The sequence below is a fragment of the Rattus rattus genome, chromosome 6, assembly GCF_011064425.1.
Source record: "Rattus rattus isolate New Zealand chromosome 6, Rrattus_CSIRO_v1, whole genome shotgun sequence".
NCBI classification, from domain to species: Eukaryota; Metazoa; Chordata; class Mammalia; order Rodentia; family Muridae; genus Rattus; species Rattus rattus.
In genome coordinates this window covers 23,996,696-24,018,846 of record NC_046159.1, presented here as the reverse complement: position 1 = coordinate 24,018,846, position 22,151 = coordinate 23,996,696, and the positions used below count along the sequence as shown (strand labels likewise).

The window sequence follows — 22,151 nt, the reverse complement described above, 5'->3', positions numbered from 1 at the left end:
ATAAATTTAGGGAGGAAAGGGAAGCACAGAAGATAGCAGTGAAATCCAGAGGCTTCTAAGGACAGACTTCTAAAGGCTTTGTTCCATCAAATTAAGAAATCTAAAAGATATGAATGATTTGTTAGTGCATGTGATACACTAAAGTTAAACCAAGAAGAGACTTTCAAGAGTTTAAAGAGATCCACCCAAACCACTGCGATTGAATTAACAATTAAGTAAATCTCCCAACAAAAACAACAAAGCCAGATGCAAATAGATTTACTGCAGAATTCCACCTGGCATTTAAAGAACTAAAACTGATTCTTCTTGAAATATTCCATAAAATAGAAAAGGAAAAATGACTTCAAATCTTCTTATGTGGCCAGTACAACACTAATACCTAACTCCAAGAAAATTTGTTTACAACAAAGAAAATTACACATCAATCTCCCTGATAAGCATAGTTGCAAACATTACCTCAATAAGATAGTATTAAAGATCATATAAAAATATTATATAAAACAATCAATTGGGTTTATCCCAGAGATGCAGGGATGATTCAACATATGCTAGTCAATAAATGTAACTTGTTATATAAATAGGACAGAAACCATAAGTTATTTCATTAGATGCAAAAAAGACCTTTAACAAAATCTGACAGGTCTTCATTATAAAATTCTTTTTTTAAATCAGTTAAAGTGTTTATTTTTGCAATTATCATTCCATACAAAAGCAATAGAAATGCAAATATTGACATGTTTACAATTGAATACATGAACAGATTATCTCTACAGATTATCATTTACAGCAATATTACATGGTAAATGAACTGATCATTAAATCCCTCTTTTCTGCATCAACTCACAGAGCATTTGCTAAAATACTTACCTCACACTAATGCTATTTCAAGTTCCAAATTAAAACTATATAACTTACATAAAGCGCATTAATATAACAGCTTAACATCTTTGCTCAGAGCTCGGTATCAGGGAAAACTACATTCACATTGATAAAAGACCAGAAAATAAGTTTTTACAAAGTCACTGCAGGTGCCTGACTGAGAATTCTTCATCAGTTATCTAAAGGGCAGCCAATTCTAAATTGGTTAAAATCCGTGGCCAACCCTTTTGAAACGTGGTAGCTGGAGTCCCAAATTCTAGAAGAAAACCACACGCATCCTGTTGTCTAACAAGGGACAGAAAGGTAATAGGGTTAAGTCTTCGCTGGACCAGCTTCATTTACAATTTAAAACATGCATAACACATTCACCATACATAAAAATATGTATGGCAAGAAAAACTATTTATCATGAGAAAATAAACTCTTAACAGAAAACAAATACAAATGCACAGCAACTCATGCCTTCCAGGCAGCCAGGCAGAGCCAAGTATTTCTCAGAGTAACCACCAGGGGGCAGTTAACTCATGGCAGAGAAGTTTTTCAAAGGTTCAGTTAAACAAACTTCCAAATCAAACTTGGCAGTCCACATGTCTGACTTTGGTGGGTGTGCCAGCATATACATCAGAGTTATCCTGTGAACTTGTCTGGGACTCAAAGCTGCTTTCTGTGAATTCTGTCTCCATTTCCCCAAGATCTACAGGTTGTATTTCTTGCAAATCACACCCTTCTTCAGCAGGAGGATCCCCAAAATGCAAAGCCATCTTCCAGAGTTTAATCTGTTGGTCCTATGACCGCCGGCTATCCTTCTTAAATTCGTTGGGGCTCCTGGGATGGATTCCAGGTTGTCACAGGTGTCTGGGCACCTCTTTAATGTATCGATCATAGGCCATAGTGTTCTTCCCATCGTTGATCTGCTTCTGCCTTCTCATCAAGAGACTTTGATCTGTCTCCACATCAGCAGGCACTGAAGACACAGACTCCTTTGAATCAGAACTTCCTGAAGATGATTTTCTCCCTCTCTTCCAAAGTCATTTATGAGTAGCTTTCTTTTGTACCTTGCAATCTCTTTGTTAACTCTGGTCCTCATTTCATCTTCTTCAACTGTGCTTGCCCAGTCAGGACATCTAGAACGGGGCTTACGGTCTTCAGGAGTTGTAAAGCTTTCAAGTCGATGGTCCACATTCTGGAGCTCTCCTTCCTCCAAGACCTCAGGCTTCCGGTTCCTTCCCTCTGCTCTGTGCTTCGGTCCGAGACTCCATCTCGCAGGGGACTGCGGGCTAGCAGCGACTCCCATAACAGAGTGGGCTTCTAGGTCTGCAGACCATGGCAGCAGTGGTTTGAAGGAGAGCTCAGTGGTAAGAATCTCACCCGGCGACAGCACAGAAGGGCCATTATAAAATTCTTAAGAAACTAAACACAACACAGATACATCTCAACATAATAAAGAGAATATATAAAAAGCCCACAAACACTCAACAGAGAGAAACCTCCAAGCATTTCCACTGAAAAGTGATACTAGTATGTTGACTCTCTCCATTTCTGTTCAACATGGGCTTGACCAAAAGGAGACAATAAAGGGAATGCAAGAGGGAAAGGAAGAAAAGAAATCAAAGTCTCCTCGAGTAAATGGTATAATTATATACATATTAAAGTCCTAAAGATTGACTCACAAAGCTATTACAGCTCATAAACTTGCTCATCAAAGCAAAATGATACAAAGTTAGCACACGAAAAGCAGTAGCGTTTAGATATTTCAGTGGTAAGCCTTCTAATAGAGAAATCAGGGAAACAATTCCATTCACCATAGCTTCAAAACACCGTGGATTAAATCTAACCAACAAGAGATTGGTATATAAGCTCCTTTTTGTTGTCATTGATATTGTTATAAAAACAATGTACAGTGAAAGCCAGAGACTGAATAAACATGTGCATATTTTAAATTTCCAAATTGAGATACGTGTGTGACATCCATCTGCCAAAGTTTTAGCGGAATCAGACCACGAGAGTTTAATTCCCACCTGAGGAGGGTGGTGAAATTGAACACAATTCTGGCAACGTAATACCACATCAAGAGCTGCAGCTCTAGAGATTTTAAATTTTTGTTGAAGAGTGAAAGCAGGAACATGAAACTTTTGATGAAACTCTCTAGCGAGATCAACCGGAGCTGCATGAAAAATAAACTCTCTACGAGTACCAGCATCCACCAGGGCGTTATTGCTGGCCATGGGACCAGGCAAATTAGTATGGGCTTGAATATGTTGTATGAAAAATTTATTTTTTCTGGCCCAAATCAATTTTTGTAATTCTAAAAGAATTTGACATACAGTACTAGTCGACCTAATTGGCCCTGCAATTTCAAGTGAGCGCACAGCATTAACTACATAAGCAGAATCAGAAATTAAATTAAAAGAATCATGAAATCTTTTAAAAACTTAAGCTGAGAATCCCCTTTCAGGATCTCAGTAGCAGCCCTTTATCAAACTGTCTCAGTGGGCTAAAGGCCCATGGAAAAGAAAACATTAATCTTGACCTTGGCCACGGCCTCCAGTTGGAGTAAGCTGAAGAGCCGGTGCCAAGACTTTCTCCTCTTATCATCCTAGAGTAAAGCCTGTTCTCTCTAGCAAAACAAAGTTACTTACAGTCTGCTGTAGACTCTTTCTGAAATTATTTTAGGGGCTCCCCTGTCCCCAAACCTGGGGCATTTTGACCATAGGGGCAGGAACTGGCTGCTGAGGGGATAGGATCAAAGGCACTCTCCATATAACTTAATGTTGGAGATCAACTCCTCTCTTGGAATAAGGCCAGCAGATAAGGCAGGTTCCCTTAAAGAACTTCTCTTAATGAACGCTCTCCTTCTGTGAGCAAATGTTGAAGGTCAGGCCACTAAAGGCAGCAACTGGATTTTTTTTCTCTGACCTTGTTCTTTGAGGGATGGATAAATTCCTTTCTTGTTCTTGTTTTCCTTAGAGTCCTTCCCCACCTCACTCTCAGTCTTTTCAGATCGTTCCTCCTATAGCATTTCTAACGCAGCCTGTCCCTTTTCTATAGCCCGCTGACAGCATTTCTGATTTTCTAGGCAGCTAGGCACTAAGCGCCATACTGGCTGAACCCCCACCTTCAAGGTTCTTTGCTTCTAAGCAAAATCTAAATCCTTCCCCAGCTTATCCCAGCTGTCCACCGTGAGATTCCCAGAGACAGCAAACCAAGGTGCAATGGCATCGCATTCACTAAGAAATCTCTCTATAGTGCTTCTTTTTATCCTAAGCCTTTTTCTTTCAAACAGCTCTTGAAGAGCCAGAAAAATTGGGTGAGACTGATAAGTCTCCATGCTCACTGTAGTGGCTCCGCAGCTAGTTTCGCTCCCCCCTACACAAGCACAGATAAAACACTATGTTTCAAAAAATAACGTTGGCTATCAACCAACACATCGCCACTAGAGCACGGTCCATAAAATTAAATTTCCTACTCTCTACACTTGCTCCATACCCAGAAGCCTTATCTGGAGAACTTTTATTTATGAGCGGTTTTATGAGCAGGGTGAGCTGGCGTGTTTGTTTAAACACAATCTTGTAGCTCATCATTAGTGGGCTCTTCCCAGCAAATGCACCCATGCCCAGGACAGTGGCAATTCAAACAGTAACAACACCACCACACAAGGGTGAAAGGCAAAAGTGCTAGTCCAACCCACAGAGGATCAATTGGGGAAAACAACATTGCTGTGTTCCACAAACCTTTTTGCCTCTAAACCAAGGCTTTCATCGCCTCTGCTTAGTCCAGAGAACTTTATTGTCCCTACTTGGGAACTTTATAGTCCCTTGTCCAGGAGCTTTATAGTCCCTCACCCAGGAGCTTTATTGTCCCTTATCCAGGAGCTTTATTGTCCCTTATCCAGGAGCTTTATTGTCACTTATCCAGGAGCTTTATTGTCCCATCCGGGAACTTACCGACGTCGCCGTCCTGATGCTGAAGAGTTGTGAATCCACGAGGATGTCCTCGGGTCCCAGTAAAAGCCACTAGTTGCAACGCCCACCTCGTCCAGCAAGGAAGACACAACACCATTGGATTCTTCTCAACAGCCTTTATTGCAGGAACACCTCATTGTTGATACGGGGACCCCAAGCAACAAAGGCACTAGCCTTATATACAAAACAGGCTAATGCTGTGTAATTGTCCTCTAGAGATTGGTGGAGCATGAAATACCTCATTAGCATGAATATCACTCCAGCCTGATAGCTGCCGGAGAAATGCCAACACATGCGCTTTGTGGGTGTTTACCACAAACGACCACTGGATGTCAGTGCCATCTTTTTATCTATATGTGCCGCTCCCTACAGCTCTTCCTAGAGGTTCTGAGTTCAATTTCCAGCAGCCACATGGTGGCTCATGACTATCTGTAATGGAATCTGATGCCCTCTTCTGGTGTGTCTAAGACGGCTACAGTGTGTGTGTGTGTGTGTGTGTGTGTGTGTGTGTGTGTATTATGTAATTATTCTGAATATTTATCATAATTCTCATACAGTTATTTTAAATTGTATTTATTAGAGATTAATAAATTAAATTAACTCTCTACTTGTGTTTAAAGCCAGAAAAAACAATGTAATGGCTGAGAACACCATCTTCAGAGTCAGGTAGACACTGAGTTAAATGAGGTTTCTTATCTAATTTGACCTATAGATCTTGAGGAAGTTATTATTTAATATTTTATATGTAAAGTAAGTTTCTAAATGAGAAATGCCATAAAACTAGATTATGCATTCATTCATATATATATATATATATATATATATATATATATATATATATGTGATGTGGGGAGCGGCGCGGTGGAGCAAAGATGGCGCCGACATCCAGGGCAGCTGTAGGATAATGAGGTGATCCAGCGCCCTCCTGTGACACAGCAGTACTGCGCATGCGCGAGTTTTGCACCTGGCATCAGTCTGGCCAAGGCAGTACCATGCTAATAAGGCGATTCGTGCTCCGCCAATCCTTGGAGGACAAGTAGCAGGGGTGATGGAGGGGTGATACATGCTCCGCCAATCCCTGAAGGACAATTAGCATAGCCTCAGCCTGTTGTGTATATAAGGCGAGCGCTTTTGCAGCTCGACGTCCCCGTATCAGCAATGTAGGTGGTCCTGCAATAAAGGCTGTTGAGAAGAATCCTTCCGTGTTGCATCTTCCTTGGTGGCCGAGGTGGGCACAACAATATATATATATGATCTTTTAAAAAATAGAAGCAACTTGGAGGGAATTGTTTATTTTTATTCATCTTATACTTTCAAGTAACAACAGTCATTATGGAAAGAAGCCAGGGCAAGACCCTGGGGCAGAAACCTGAAGGCAAAAATGGAGGGAGGATTCTCCCTGGCTTGCTCTTCACGACTTTTGCAGTTTTGCTTACCCCCTGGACACTCTTACAACAAGCATTAATCAAGAAAATGCCCCACAGACATGCTGACTGGTCAAGCTGATGGAGACATTTCCTTAGCTGAGGATCCTACTTTTCAGGTGACTCTAGTTTGTGTCAAGTTGACAAAACTCTAACCATCAGAAAAAGAAAGGACTCATTCTGTCAGCTGTGGAGAGGAGCAGCTAGGGAAAAAATGGCTATAGTCAGATGTACACATCAAGAAGTTTTGGTTTCTTGGTGGGCGTGAACTTTAACGTTATTAACATGCACTCATAGGTAAATCTTCTTCATTTCACATATTGAATTGTGTTTACTATCACAGAAAACATCATTCCAGCCCCATTTTGAAAGATTCCAGTAAACTATTGAAGCACACCTCTCTTCCGGAAGATTGGGCTCATGGGGGTGCCAGAACCTACAAGAGACAAAAGGCAGAAATAACTGATGCTGTGAGTGCATGGCAGTTGTTTGGAAGGTGAAGTGTAATGTTGAATAGAACAGAGCTGAGGATGAGAGAACATTCCAGCATTTTCTCCCTTTCTCTCACAACCTACTTCTAAAATGCCAAATACAGGCAGCTTTGCATATTTTTTTTCTGGTGTGGTATACTTTGCCTTTCCCCCTCAACACGATATTTACTGTCTCTTTTTCCCAGATCTCTCATCATGACATGCTAGTAAAAGTTTCTTTCCTTCTGGCATTTATTGCGGTTTCCTCTTTACATCAGCTTCCTAACCCTGAATGTGACCTATCTGTCTCCCCTGAGGAGACTAGTAGTCTAAAAAACTGTGTAAATAAAATGATTCCTAATTACATTCCACCATCATCAGAGAGACTTCCCCCATCATCAGAGAGACTTCCTCCTGCGCTCGTGGGACGAGACCCACATCATGACATTGCATTTAAAAAAAAAAGATCACATAGCTCTAAACAAGATGTGTCTACCAAATTCCTCCCCTCAGAACTCAGGGATCCACAATGCAAAGAGAGGGGAAAGGAGTGAGGGAGAAACAGAGACAAGGGACACCAGGAGAACAAAACCCTCTAAATTAACATGAGCAAAACTCTTATGAACTCACAGAGACTGAAGCAGCATGCACAGGGCATACAGTAGTCTGCACTAAGTCCTCCGCACATATACTATACTTGTGAATTAAACTCAGAATTATAGCTTGGAGTTACAGTAGTACTTTATGGGATTTATTTATGAATTTGTACCAAGTAGGTCTCTGACTCTTGTGCCTTCTCTTGGGGCTATTTTATTTTTCTATTGGCTTGGATTTTCCAACTTCAATGTGATAGTTTTTTTCATTTTATCTCATTATATTTCATTTTGTTTTGTTGTTATCTCCTAAAAACCTGTTCTTCTCTAATGAGGCCAGAAAGGTAGTAGATATGGATGGGATAGGAGATATGGAAGAACTGAGGGGAGTAGAGGGAGGAGAAACTGTATTCAAATTATACCATATGAGGAAAAAAAACTATCCTTAATATAAGGGAAAAAAGAAAAAATAAATAAAATACTTGTTTAACTTCTAATTCACTTTGGCCCTGATTAAGAAATTTAGTGTATTTTTATTTTAAATTCTTCATGTATAAAAATGGAAATGATAATAAACAAGAAACAAATTTAGTAAAGTTTTCAAAATAACTCACAAAATTACATGAAGATAAAATAAGGTATAATAAATCTGTTTAAAATAGTAAAATGTACTACTATGTAATTATTCTGATATATTCATCATAATTCTGATGCAGCTATTTTAAATTGTATTTACTAGAGACTAATAAATTAAATTAAGTCTCTACTTATGTTTAAAGCTAGAATAAACAATGGAATGACTGAGAACACCATCTTTTGTGTCGGGTAGACACTGAGTTAAATGAGGTTTTTTATTTCATTTGACCTATGGATCTTGAGGAAGTTATCATTCAATATTTTATATGTAAAGTGAGTATTTAAATGAGAAATTCCATAAAACTAGATTTTGCATTCATTCAGTGAGAACTTAATTAGTTACATTCATTTATTATAATAGTCACAGCTGGCAAAATTTCCCTAAATTTTAAGTGTAAATAATCCCAATGGTTCATTAATCCAGGACTGCACTCACCTGACGTTTTGACTGAAAGGAGTATTATCAGTCCATTGCCATTTGCTGTTACCTTGTGGATCAGAAAGACCCAGAAAGTAAGAAAGTGACTCGTTCAGCTGTTGGGTGATGAAATTCTGCATGGAGAAAAGGGAGTTAGTCACTTATAGTTATTTTATTCTTTTTCTATTGGATTTTTTAATTTATATTTCAAATGTTAGAACCTTTCCCAATTTCCCATCCACAGGCCCTCGCCACCTCCCCCTTCTTCTTTGAGGGTGTTCCCCCTTCCAAACACCCCCCTTTCCACCTCCCCACCTTAATACTCCCCTACACTAGGAAGTTTGGCCTTGGCAGGACCAAGGGCTTCTCCTTCCATTGGTGCCCAACAAGGCCATCCTCTGCTACATATGCAGCTGGAGCCATGGGTCTGTTCATGTGGAATCTTTGGATAGTGGTTTAGTCCCTGGGAGCTCTTGTTGGTTGGTATTATTCTTATGGGGTTGCAAGCCTCTTCATGTCCTTAAATCCTTTCTCTAACACCTCAATGGGGACTGGGTTCTCAGTTCCATGATTTGCTGCTAGCATTTGCCTCTGTATTTGTCATGCTCTGGCTGAGCCTCTCAGGAAACAATTATATCAGGCTTCTGTCTAGTTTGGAGATATATATATATATTGAATCTCCAGATGGGGTAGGCTCTGAATGGCCATTCCTTCAGTCTCTGTTTGAAACTTTGTCTCCATATCCACTCTTATGAATATTTTTGTTTCCCCTTTTGACAAGGACTGCAGCATCCACACTTTGGTCATCCTTCTTCTTAAGCTTCATGTTATCCAGGGATTGGATCTTGGGTAATTCAAGCTTTGGGGCTAATATCCACTTATCAGTGAGGGCATACCATGTGTAATTTTTTGTGATTGTGTTGCCTCACTCAGCATGATATTTTTTAGTTCCATCCACTTGCCTATGAATTTCATGAAGTCATTGTTTTTATATCTGAGTAGTATTCCATTGTGTAGATGTACCACATTTTCTGTATCCATTCCTCTGTTAAAGGGCATCTATGTTCTTTCCAGCTTCTGGCTATTATAAATAAGTCTGTTATGAACAGAGTGGAGCACGTTTCTTTGTCGTATGTTGGAGATCTTTTGGGTATGTGCCCAGGACTGGTATAGCTGAGTTATCAGGTAGTACAGTATCCAACTTTCTGAGGAACCACCAGACTGATTTCCAGAGTGCTTGTACCAGTTTGCAATCCCACCAACAATGGAAGAGTGTTCCTCTTTCTCTACATCCTTGCCAGCATCTGTTGTCACCTGGTTTCTTAACCATTCTGACTGGGGTGAGGTGAAATCTCAGGGTTGTTTTTATTTGTATTTCCCTGATGACTAAAGATGTTGAGCATTTCTTTAGGCGCTTCTCAGCCATTCAATATTCCTCAGCTGAGAATGCTTTGTTTAGCTCTGTACCCCATTTATAATAGGGTATTTGGCTCTCTGAAGTCTAATATATTATATTATGTATTATATCCCTCTATTGGATGTAGGATTTGTAAAGATCTTTTCACAACCTGTTGGTTGCTGTTTTGTCCTAATGACAGTGTTCTTTACAACTTGCAATTTTCATATCGAACAGACTAAGCATTCTTTCCAGCCTCATGGCCATTGGAATAGAAGAAAGCAGAAGTGAAAGGAAAGGTCATTGAAACCAATAGCACAGCACAAAAAAAATAACAATTTTGTCACAAGGGCAGAAGGCCCTAGCTCATATATTCATCATTCCTTCCTTACCAATGAAAAGGATCTCAAATTCCATGAGGGTATTTTTTGTCTTTTTTTTTAAGATTTATTTATTTATTATATATAAGTACACTGTCGCTGTCTTCAGACACACCAGAAGAGGGCATCAGATCTCATTACAGATGGTTGTGAGCCACCATGTGGTTGCTGGGATTTGAACTCAGGACCTCTGGAAGAGCAGTCAGTGCTCTTAACCACTGGGCCAGCTCTCCAGACCGAGGTTATTTTTTTATACTTTTTAATTTCTTTTAAAATGTCAATGTTGTGTTTAAATGTTGATATACTTACTTGACAGGGACAAGGAATGCCAAGATTAAAACATTTCTGAGTATATCTGTATGTGTTTCCAGATATGATTGGCCACAGTATCTGTGAGCTCATCCTCACCTGGGTAAATATTTGAGGGAGGGCCTTAATAGAACACAAGACAAAGGAAAGAGCAATTATCTTATCTTGCTTCCTGCCTTGGGTAGAGAGAGAGTCTTCTAAGGTCCCTGGGTTTCAGACCTTTGACTGGAGATATAACAGTGGTTTTCAACAAGGTTACAGGACACAAAGTCAACACACAAAACAATCAATGCCATTTCTTCACACTAACACCAACACCACCAACAACAACAACAATAGCAGCAGCAGCAGCAGCAGCAGCAGCAGCAGCAGCAGCAGCAGCAGCAGTAGCAGCAAAACAATCTGAAAAACAGGTAAAAGGATAACTTCTCCATAGCATCAAAAAGAATAAAATGCCTAAGAATATTCTTAACCCAGAAGACAAGAAACTCACTCGAGAAGCAAAACAACTGGGAAGCAAAATAATATATACTGAAAGCTAGAAGACAATGATTAAGGAAATCGAAGAGACACAGTAAGTGAAGAGACCTTTTATTTTTCTTAAGATGTCTAAGTCAACACATTTGTATAGCCAAATGATCTCTGATCAAGTGCCAATGTCTTGTGATGGGAAAATGACAAACTCTCTAACAAATAAGCTGGGAAAAATGTTGTGGGAAAAGAACGAAATTAGTTTCTTCCCTTATACTTCACACACAAGTTAATTCAAAGTGCTTCAAAAACCAAAACTGTAAGCTCTTGGCAAAAACACCAAGCTTTATTACATTGTAATTAGCAATGTATTCTCGGACATGATACCAAAAACAAAAACAAAAACACACAAACAAACAAAAATCAAAACCAAACAACAAAATAAAAATAGAAAAAGGAATACATCAAACCAAAAAGCTTTTGCATGACAAAGGAAAAAAGTCACCAAGTTAAAAAAGCAATAAAGATTGCATATATTGATAAAGGAGTAAAATCCAAAATAAATAAAGAATGCCTAGAAGCCAACAAGAGTAAAAGAAATAGCACAATTAAAAAGTGGGAGAGTAGGGGGAGGTGGGAGGGAACACCATAAGGAAGGGGGAGGGGATGTTTGTCCGAAACCGGAAAGGGAATAACACTCAAATGTTATAAGAAATATTCAGCATCTGGAAACATGGGCACTGGAAAAAATTTCCTGCACAAAACACCAATGGCTTATGCTCTAAGATCAAGAATCAAAATGGGATCTCAAAAACTACAAAGCTTCTTGTAAAAAAGGACACTGTGGTCAGGACAAACGGCAACCAACAGATTGGGAAAAGATCTTTACCAATCCTACAACAGATAGAGGCCTTATATCCAAAAATATACAAAGAACTCAAAAAGTTAGACCAAAAGGGGAGACAAATAACCCTATTAAAAAATGGGTCAGAGCTAAACAAAGAATTCAAGCTGAGGAATGCCGAAAAAACACCCCAAAAAATGTTCAACATCTTTTAGTCAAAAATGAAATCAAAAACAACCTGAGATTTCACAGTGAGAATGGCTAAGATCAAAACTCAGGTGACAGCAATGCTGGCGAGGATGCGAGAAAGAGGAACATTGTTGGTGGGTTGCACTGGTACAAATCCATTCTGGAAATCAGTCTGGAGGTTTCTCAGAAAATTGACATTGAACTGCCTGAGGATCCAGTGGGCATATACCCAAAAGATGCCCCAACATATAAAAAAGACACGTGCTCCACTATATTTCATTCATTTATAATAGCCAGAAGCTGGAAAGAACCCAGATGCCCTTCAACAGAGGAATGGATACAGAAAATTAAAACAATGGAATATTACTCATTCCTTTTATGAAATTGTGAGGCAAATGGTTGGAACTGAAAATATCATTTCTGAGTGAGCTAACCTAATCACAGAAAGACAAATGCACTCACTGAAAATGCTTGAATTACAGTGGCCAGAACAAATGAAACTCAAAGATTTGGATGATCAAAATGTGAACTTCACCCTTCTTTAAAAGGGGAATAAGAATTTTGGTGGGGAAGAGAGAGGCAAATTAAAAAACAGAGACTGAAGGAACACCCATTCAGAGCCTGCCCCACATGTGGCCCATACATAGAGCCACCCAATTAGACAAAGATGGATGAAGAAAGAAGTGCAGACACATGGAGCTGGATGTAGATCGAACCTGAGAGACACAGCCAGAATACAACAAATACAGAGGCTAATGCCAGCAGCAAACCACTGAACTGAGAACGGGACCCCGCTGAAGGAATGGAGAAGAACTGGAAGAGCTTGAAGGGGCTTGAGACTCCATATGTACAACAATGCCCAAGCAACCAGAGCTTCCAGGACTAAGCCACTACCTAAAGACTATATGGACTGACCCTCATAGGTAGCAATGAATATCCTAGTAAGAGCACCAGTAAGGGGCCCTGGTCCCAAAGACTAACCCCAGTGAACTTCTGTCGGGGGGAAGCAATGGGGAGGGTGGAGGGGAACACCATTTTGCCAAATGTACAAAAATACTCAAGTTAATAAAAAAAAAAAAAAAAGAAAAGAAATATTCAAGTTAATAAAAAAAAAAAGTGGGGAGAGAAAATGTTGAGCTGACATTTTCAAAAGAAATACATAAATGTCAACAAGAAAATTAAAAAGATGTTCAACAGAAGATGACAGGGACAGGAAAGGATGTGAATGTTGAGAATACAGTACTCATGTATGAGGTTATCAGGTTAGTGTTCGTTATCATTATTCATTGGGGAAATGCATATTAAAACTAGTTTGTGATTCAGAACCAGTCCAATCTGAGTAGCTTTCCCAAGAAGACAAATGACAACAAATACTGACAGGGATAGGGAAAGAGAAATATTTCCTTCTGTTTGGTGGGAGAATAAACTGGTGTGACCCCTATGGGGATGAATGTGGCAGTTTCTCAGATCACTAAAACTAGAAATGCCATATGACCCAACTATGTCGTTCCTGGGGACATACCCAAAGAATTCTATTACAGAGGTGTTTATTCATCCACCTTCATTGCTGCTCTATGCACAGTAGCTTGGAAATGGGATTCATTCTAGATGCCCGCAAACTAAAAATGGACAGTAAAAAGGTGACCCATGTATACTATAGCATTGTAAAGAAAATGAAATTATGAAATTTTGCGTTAAATTAATGGAGTGGGGAAAAGTTATTAGTTAATCGAGGCCAAGAAAGGCAAATGCCATAGGTTCTATCTATGTGGAGATCATTTTGGAATTCTTTGATCTGTGTGTTTAATGTAGAGTATCTGTAGAGTCCAGGAAACAAGAAAGGAACCATTGTTGGAGAAGGGTCGGAATGCCTTAAAGGAGGAGGTATAGGAGAACCAAGGTGCTAGGAAAGTGGGTGGAGTGAATGTAAATGGGGATTTGTAAAGGTTTGAGTGGAGGTTCAGTGGGTGACGAGGGAGATGAATGGATGGGGGAGGTTGAATCAAAACCAAGGATGTGGGGGAAAGTCATACTGATACCTACAGCTTTGTATACCTGCTTGAAAGACAATTTTAAAAATAGAGTTTCAAGGCAGTTAACCTCCATGAATACAGCTGCTTTAGCAGTTATTAAACAAAAAATTGCTCAATGGTTAAAAGCATTAGCTGTTCTTCCAGAAGACAACATTTCAATTGCCAGCACCCACAATGCAGCACAGAACTGTCCATGGGATCTGACAACTTCACATAGACATATGCACAGGTAAAACATAAATATGCATCAAGTAAATAAATCATTTTTAAAATCCCAGTGTTTTGTCTGAGGTAGGTAGCAATGACTACCCACTAAAGACACACAAGACTGAGATCATCAACAGCCCATCATGGATGTGGAAGGGGATAGAAAGACACCATTCCTCCCTGAGGAGCTATGGACAGTTAACAGTTGCTGGTAGAATCTATTGTGTCAGAGGTTTGGCCACTGGGCATTGCCCTCACTCAAATAAGTAGCTACATGCCTACACTCATAGAGTTATTGAAATATGAGTCTCATCCACAAAATAGGATAGGGAGGGAAACTTGGAAAGAATAGGGATTCTGCAGGAAAGGAAGGGGACAAGAGAAAATAATGAGGGAAACAAGAAAATTGTGAAATACTTTTGTGAACATTAAGATGTAAAAAAGAAATTTACACAGCCATATTCACTGCAGTATTCACAATAGCATGAAATGAAAGCAATCTGTATGGAAACCACCCATGAATGGGGAAAAGGTGGCAGTTTAGGTACACACATACATGTACATTGAAATGGGTTTGAGCATTAATTGCATTGCAGTACTTCAGTTCACAATGTATAAATGTAGAAAGTAGTTACATTGTACACTGGAAATATGTACTATTTTTCTGTCAGTCACACCTTAAGATAACTAAAAAGTCATATAAAACATATAAAATGGGAAATATACATATAATGAAATATTCACAGTTAAATGGAAAAAAATTGTCACATGTTACAACATGAATGAATCTTGAGGACATCATGCTGAATAAAATCAGCTAGACAAACACATGGATGTACAAGCATACACACGCATACAATAGTACATCACATGAAGACTCCAATCAAACTCATTTAAAAAAAGGAGGTAAGTGCATACCATGCGTGGGTTTTTTTGTGTGATTGAGTTACCCTCACTCAGGATCATATTTTCTAGTTTTATCCATTTACCTATCAATTTCATGAAGTCATTTTTAATAGCTCAGTAGTACTCCATTGTGTAAAATAAACAAAAATTTTCATAGGAGGAGATACAGAGACAAAGTTTGGAGCAGATACTGAAGGAAAGGCCATCCAGAGACTGCACCATTTGGGGATCCTGCCCATATACATACAACCACCAAACCCAGACAATGTTGCTGAAGCCAAGAAGAGTATGCTGGCAGAAAGGAGCCTGATATGGCTGTCTCCTGAGAGGCTCTGCCAGAGCATGACAAATACAGTGTCGAACACTCACAGCCAGCCATTGAACTGAGAACAAGGTCTCTATTGGAGAAGATGGAGAAAGGATTAAAGGAGCTGAAGGGACTTGCAACCCCATAATAACAAACATACCAACCAACCAGAGCTTCCAGGGACTAAACCACCATTCAAAGAGTACACTTGGACAGACCCATGGCTCCAGCTGCATATGAAACAGAGGATGGCCACATTGGGCACCTATAGGAGAAGCCCTTGATCCTTCCAAGGCTGGATGCCGCTCCCCCAGCCCCAGTGTAGGGGAATGTCAGGGCAGGGAGGTGGGGAGGGGTGGGGGGAACACCCCCATAGAAGAAGGGGGAGGAGAGGAGGAGAGATGGGCTAGGGGGAAACTTGAAAAGGGAATAACATTTGAAATGTAAATAAATAAAAAAATCTAATATAAAAGGAAGTAGAGGAGTGATTGCCCTAACCTTATGGATTGGGAAGTGGGTAGTCTGTTCAAGGAAAAGAGAACCAATCTTGCAAGGTGTTAAAGTTCTAGAGGGCTTTTCTACAATGGGATTAACATACTAATGACTAATAACTGATAAAAATGAACATTTTTAGAAAATGTAGCTACATTTTCCTATGATTAAAAGGCTAATGAAAAACAAGAAAGCGATACCTGTTCAGCTTCAGTATTGATCACCACCAGATGAGCTCCCATATGAATACAGTTCTGTTCACTGATGCTCCAGAAGTTCTCCTTGGTAGAAATGAGGTAGCAGCTAGAGCCAAATGACTTCCAGTGATTTGGGCAGCATCCCCACATTTTTTCTGTGACATGAACAAGAAGTGTAGCCAAGATATGAGACAAATAAGATTAAGGAGACATGTTCTAGGTGACTGCAAGGATATGAGGCTTCTTGTAAGAGCTGATTTCTCATTGTAATTACAGCATTTACCATTTTCAGAATAAATAATTTTGGGACCAGGGAACTAATATTGAGAGTAGTGTTGGACTCATGGGTTATTTAATCACATAATAGCCTTGAAGCATTTGTAACACTACTTAACTCAGAATAATTGCTCCACTTCCTTACTAATTTTTATGAATTATCAAACATTCAAAAATTATATTCATCATTATTGATTAAGAATATATAGTATAGCTTATGCTCTGACTCAAGTATCCCAACTTAACACTCTCCCTGAATAGAAACGGACTGGAGAAGAGGAAGTGTCCTTTCCAATCATTATTTAACTGTGATCAAAATGAACATCTGTGTGGCCTTTATGAAATAATTTTACTTTTTGCTTTTATTTTTTAATTGAAAATAATTTTTACACAATATATTATAATCATGGTTTCTTCTCCTGCATCCCTTCCAAGATCCTTCCCACCTCTCCTCATATCCAATTCCATACCTTCTTTCTCTCTTACTTTAGAAAACAAATAGCCTATTTTTTCAGTACACAATTTAAAATAGAAGAAAAGCACAAGAAGCACACAGAAACACAAGTGACACAGAAATAAACAAAGCCCATTAATAAAACAAAAAATTGAAACCATAATATACAAGCAAAAGACCAGTATGATTTTTTTCAATGCCTCAATAAGGCAATATGAGACCAAAAAAATTGACAAAAATACCACTGATTTAGAAATCCCTGAAAACACACATGGTGGAATAAAACAATTTATGACATGAAAATAAAAGTATGATGACTAAGTACAACCTAGACGTGAAACTGGAAATGTATAATTTGGGAGGTCAAAGAAGACCTCAGAGGCAAGTCTCATCAACAGTGGAGTATAAGAAATGGAAGAAAGGCATTGAAGACAAGATTTAAGAAAAGGAAATCTAAAAAAACAAAATCCAGGTGTGAAACATCCAGGAAATCTGGGATTTAAAAAAAGACTAAAACTATAGGAATAGAGTAAGAAAAAAAAACAAGTCAAATGCACACAAAATATGTGCAACAAAATCACAGAAGAAGGGTTCTCTAACCTGCAGAAGGAGATAACTACCAAGGTACAAGAAGCATACAGACAGCTAAGTAGACTGGATCAGAAAAGATATTCCCCACACCACACAATAATCGAAACTCTAAACTTACAGAACAAAGAAAGAATATAAAAGGCTGCTCGAGGAAAAGACATATAACATATAAAGGTAGACCTATTAGAATAACACCTGACTTTTCATTGAAGACTGTAAGAGACAGAAGGACCAGACAGATGTTCTACACACTCTGAGAGACCTAGATGCCAGCCCTGACTACTACACCCAGCTATTTTTTTTTTCATTTGAGACATAATCTTATTTAGCCCTAGAACTCTCAAGGTAGACCAGACTAAAATCAGATCTGTACAAATCCCCCTGCCTCAACCTCCCAAGTGCTGGAATTACAGAATCTAATGCACCATAAATGACAAAATAGAAATATTTTTGCTGAAAGCTTGTCTTTTCTTTTTTTAATTTTATTTTTCTTGGATATTTTATGTATTTACATCTCAAATGTTATATCCTTCCCCCCCTCCCATATCCCCTCTTGCTGCTTCTATGAGGGTGCTGCCACCCCCACCCACTCACTCCAACCTCAACACTCTGGCATTTCCCTACTTCCTTTTTTTATTGTATTAACTCAAATATATTGTTAAATGTCTGCTATTTTATTTTCTTATGTGGTATGAGGTAAATAATTTCATCATATAAAAATATCTAAGAAAAGAATTAGGCTAAACAGCCTGCTTGGCCATAATTTTAAACCAAATACACTTAGGAAACGTGTTTATGGATGGATATGAAGTTAATTTAACTAAAATCCACTTCTGCCTCATTTCAGAGCTTCCAAAAGGCAAAAAAAAACAATTGTAGCCTCACAAAGTCATGTGCATCTGTAATCCCAGCACAGAGGAGGCTGAATCAGGAGGATTGTGAGTACAAACTAGCTTAGGCTTTCTAAAGAATCCAACGTTTCCTGGGTGAAACTGTGTCTTGAAATAGATATGTGAACAGTTGTATAAATGTCTCCAGAAAATAGAAAAAAGACTATCCTCGTGGAATTGTTTTCCTCGAGAAAGAATCAGCCCCACGGTTGCTTGACACAAAGAACCCAATATGCTACGAAGAGCATAGTCAGAGCAATCTTTGTGTGGCCGTGCAACATGCATACGGGGCTTTTGCTTTGTCTTCACTTCTCAGGGACTTCTTCACGAGAGCATAAATAAATATAATAATTACATAATAATAATGATAATAATAATAATAATAAAAGGCTGGTGAACAAGCCAATTCTTGGATCAAGATGCTAACAGATGTCTAGATGGCATTGCTATGTGTTAAATATTAAGTCCATAAGGAAAACTAAAGACAAGTGCCTATCATCACACAGAGGTGAGGCAGATATGATGCGCAAGTTGAGTCTCCATACATGAATTTGCCATTTATGCACTGATAACAAGGCCAGGCTCAGCCTGAGTCCATTGTCCCAGTAATAAAGCTAGTACTTGGAATGGAAATTTATAGTATTAATTGAGAAACTTAAATGCCAAAGAGAATTGTATGTATTGAATGTAAAACTCATGGGAATATTTATGAATATCTTCCAGAGTTTACCTGACAGACTATGTGTTGTGTGTTGATAGTGTTGCCCAAAAATCAAGATGGCTGGGAATTGAATTGAATTGTTTCATGGAAATAGCCAGAACATTAACTGAACATGTAAGTATAGAGAATGCTTAATAGTTTCCAATTGAAGCATCTCTCTCTCTCTCTCTCACTCTCTCTCTCTCTCTCTCTCTCTCTCTCTCTCTCTCTCTCTCTCTCTCTGCGTGTGTGTGTCCTCTTCCCTCTTTCTCACAGACACACCCACACTATAACAACTATATCTTAATGATTACACTATCTTAATAACTACATTATCTTAATAACAATATTCTCACAAGTCTAGTGAAATATTGCAAATCTTCACCTGACACCATCGCCCCTTCACTGCAGCAGGTGAGACTGGAATTATATGTGTGAAGTTCAGACAGTCTTCTATTGGGCTTCTCCATCATGAACTGGTAAGTCACTGTAAACAAAGAAGGCAATGAGCATCATATAACCATCACTGACGCCTCATGTCCTCTACCTGGGCCAGGGTTTTCTCTCCTCTGTACCTCTCCAGGCAAACCCACTGAAGACCAGACTAAATTATTGCTCCCCGATATTCATTAAATTACTTGTTGGTACACCTTGTCTCTTGTTTTTTCTCTCCTCCACTATAATGCCAGCTGTATTTTCTGTGATAAAAATTTAAGCTTCTATGTGAATTAATCACAAACCCCTGAATCAAGGAATTGCCACAAGTCCTGCATAGTTAAATATTGACTCACCAATGTCCAGCCTCCTTTGTTTAAACAACTTTGAGGCAAGAATAATGGGTATGTTTACATACCATAAACATTCCTGATTGTAGGTAGGAGTACTTTAAACATCTGGAGACTTTTAAGTGTGGAGGATATGATCAAGATATGTTGTCTACAAGTAGGAAAGTTTCAAAGAATAAATAAAAATTATTTTAATTAGCATTTTTATGAGTGTGCATATTAAACAATGTTAGCAAAGAGAGACTCTTTTCACTGTCCTAAGCAAATGTTTCTAGTTTATGTTTTGGGTCCTGACCATCTGTTTCTTCTTGACCAGTGAAATAACTATCCTTAATGGCCACAACCTGGTCTCTTAGGTTTGACTGTGCCAATTAGAGCAGATGATGCTTCAGTGTGAAGATGGGTTTGTCTCATCACAGAGCAGACTGCCAACATGAAGCACTTGGTGTAAGTCACCCCCACTATTTCCTGGACTGTGCAGCAATTACTGTGACTACCCTCACAACAAATGGGGAAGCAGACTGTTGACTGCAAAGAACACCATCAAAGCTTCTCAGGTAACAGACTTCACACGTGGCCTTCTGAGCAGATGAAACAGGTGGGAAATATTTTATTTCCTCAATCATCACTATCTCATTTGGTGACTTTCTCCTCTTTTATTGAGAATAAAACCATGCGAATCAAAGACTCTAAGCTGCTGACATTAGAAAGTCAATTGGGCTTGTGCTCCCAATAGAGGGGTATGAGCAGAGACTGCGATTGCTGGTGAACCCAATGCTGGACGGCACTGTCACAGACAATGGTTATAAATAGCATAAGCTAACAAAGCAGGTGAAGAAACCTTAGATAAATCATTAGTCAAAATATGGGGGGGGGACAAGAAAAAGAAGGCAAGGAAAACATGTAATTACATGTAAAGTCAGACCAGATAATGGGCTTAAAATAACAACCCCAGGGTGATTGTGGCACATGCCTTTAATCCCGGCACTTGGGAGGCAGGGGCAGTAGGATATCTGTGACTTCAGATCCAGTTTGCTCTACAGAGTTCCAGAAAGCCATGACTTCTTACACATAGAAAGCCTATCTTTAAAAGACAAAACAAAACAAAAGGGACTCTGACAGTCTCTATGGAACATAGACTAGACAGTGCCCAAAAGAGACACCAGTCAGTGAAGAACTTACCCATACAGCTCGCGATGAAACAGGTGCTGAGGAGTAACATGGAAATCACAGCAGCTGACCAGAGTCTCAGGGTCCAGCAGACTCCCTTACCTGTCAGATAGCAAGCAGATATACTCACCACAGGACCAAAAGCTTAGAGAAATTGGCAATCAGTAAAAATGCTCAGAAGATTTACAAACGAAGCAGGAAATAGGTGTCAAAGCTCTAGAATAAATGTAAAAATCAACTCTGAAACACACACACACATTAAAATAATTTATTCTCAGGCACCTGCAATTTACATGAAATTTCATTTCATCTTAAATGTCAAATTCTTCCATTGATGTCCTATCTGTTTATATCCCCATTCAATATTTGGTCTCTTATTTATTCGTGGCTTCTGGCTCTGAGATATTACACTTCCTTCAAATCCTTGTGTTTTTGCTGTCTTGGTCCACTCCATCACTTCAGCCTGCCTACTTGACTGTATTATTAACCTAGGAAGCTCTTCATCACATTATACACCCTACATTCTCCTCTGGAACCAGACAGGAGAGCCCATCTCACCTTGGGGATGTCTTTCCTGCACCATTGTTGAGGTCTATGTTCAGAAGGTCAAGGGCTTCTTATGTTTGTCTCTCCAAAATATGACTCAGGGACCTGGATTCTGTCAAAGCAACCAGAGTTCAGAGTCAGCTTCCACACACACACTTGAGTTAAATGCCACAGAGATGGCTAATGCTGCAAACCAAGAAGTCAGAGTCCGAACTGCTCTCCAGTGATTTAAAGACATAGGAAAAGAGGAAATTGAGAAATATACCGAATTTTGTTCCTAAAAACTCTGACAAGAATGTTCTTATCACTTGCATGGTTCCTAATGTGGAAATCTCCCCCACATCAAAATAAATTTATCTATAAACTGTATTTACATTAAATGTTCTTTACATGTGAGTTATTTTGTTGATATAAGGCAAAACTTGTATATGAAACAGAATTCTCAGAAGCAATAAGTCTGAATGGCTGAATGGTTAGCTGTTCGTCCTGGGTTGGACATCTAGCAGTCCTTACCCCTTCACACATGTATGCACATGCACATACATGCATACATTAAAGCAAGACATGTAAGCATTATTCAGAAGTGGTATTGTAAGATGTAAAGGGTGTGGTGGTGTGTATTTTGC

At 39.0% G+C, this 22,151-nt stretch overlaps 1 protein-coding gene and 1 pseudogene across 3 annotated transcripts; both read right to left on the bottom strand.

Moving 5' to 3' along the window:
• Positions 1-1,273: 1,273 nt before the first annotated feature.
• LOC116904591 lies at positions 1,274-2,204 on the bottom strand (annotated as a pseudogene).
• A 4,352-nt stretch (positions 2,205-6,556) lies between these two features.
• Clec6a (C-type lectin domain containing 6A) lies at positions 6,557-21,562 on the bottom strand. Of its 3 annotated transcripts, XM_032905727.1 has the most exons (6): positions 21,538-21,562; positions 20,992-21,081; positions 19,410-19,511; positions 16,117-16,268; positions 8,401-8,516; positions 6,557-6,701 (listed from the first exon to the last, which is right to left on the bottom strand). In XM_032905727.1, exons 1-6 carry the CDS (start codon positions 21,560-21,562, stop codon positions 6,557-6,559), a joined length of 630 nt encoding a protein of 209 aa, XP_032761618.1. The 3 variants fall into 3 exon arrangements, with proteins under 3 accessions (XP_032761618.1, XP_032761619.1, XP_032761620.1); XM_032905728.1 differs by lacking the exon at positions 19,410-19,511; XM_032905729.1 differs by lacking the exon at positions 20,992-21,081.
• Positions 21,563-22,151: the final 589 nt, after the last annotated feature.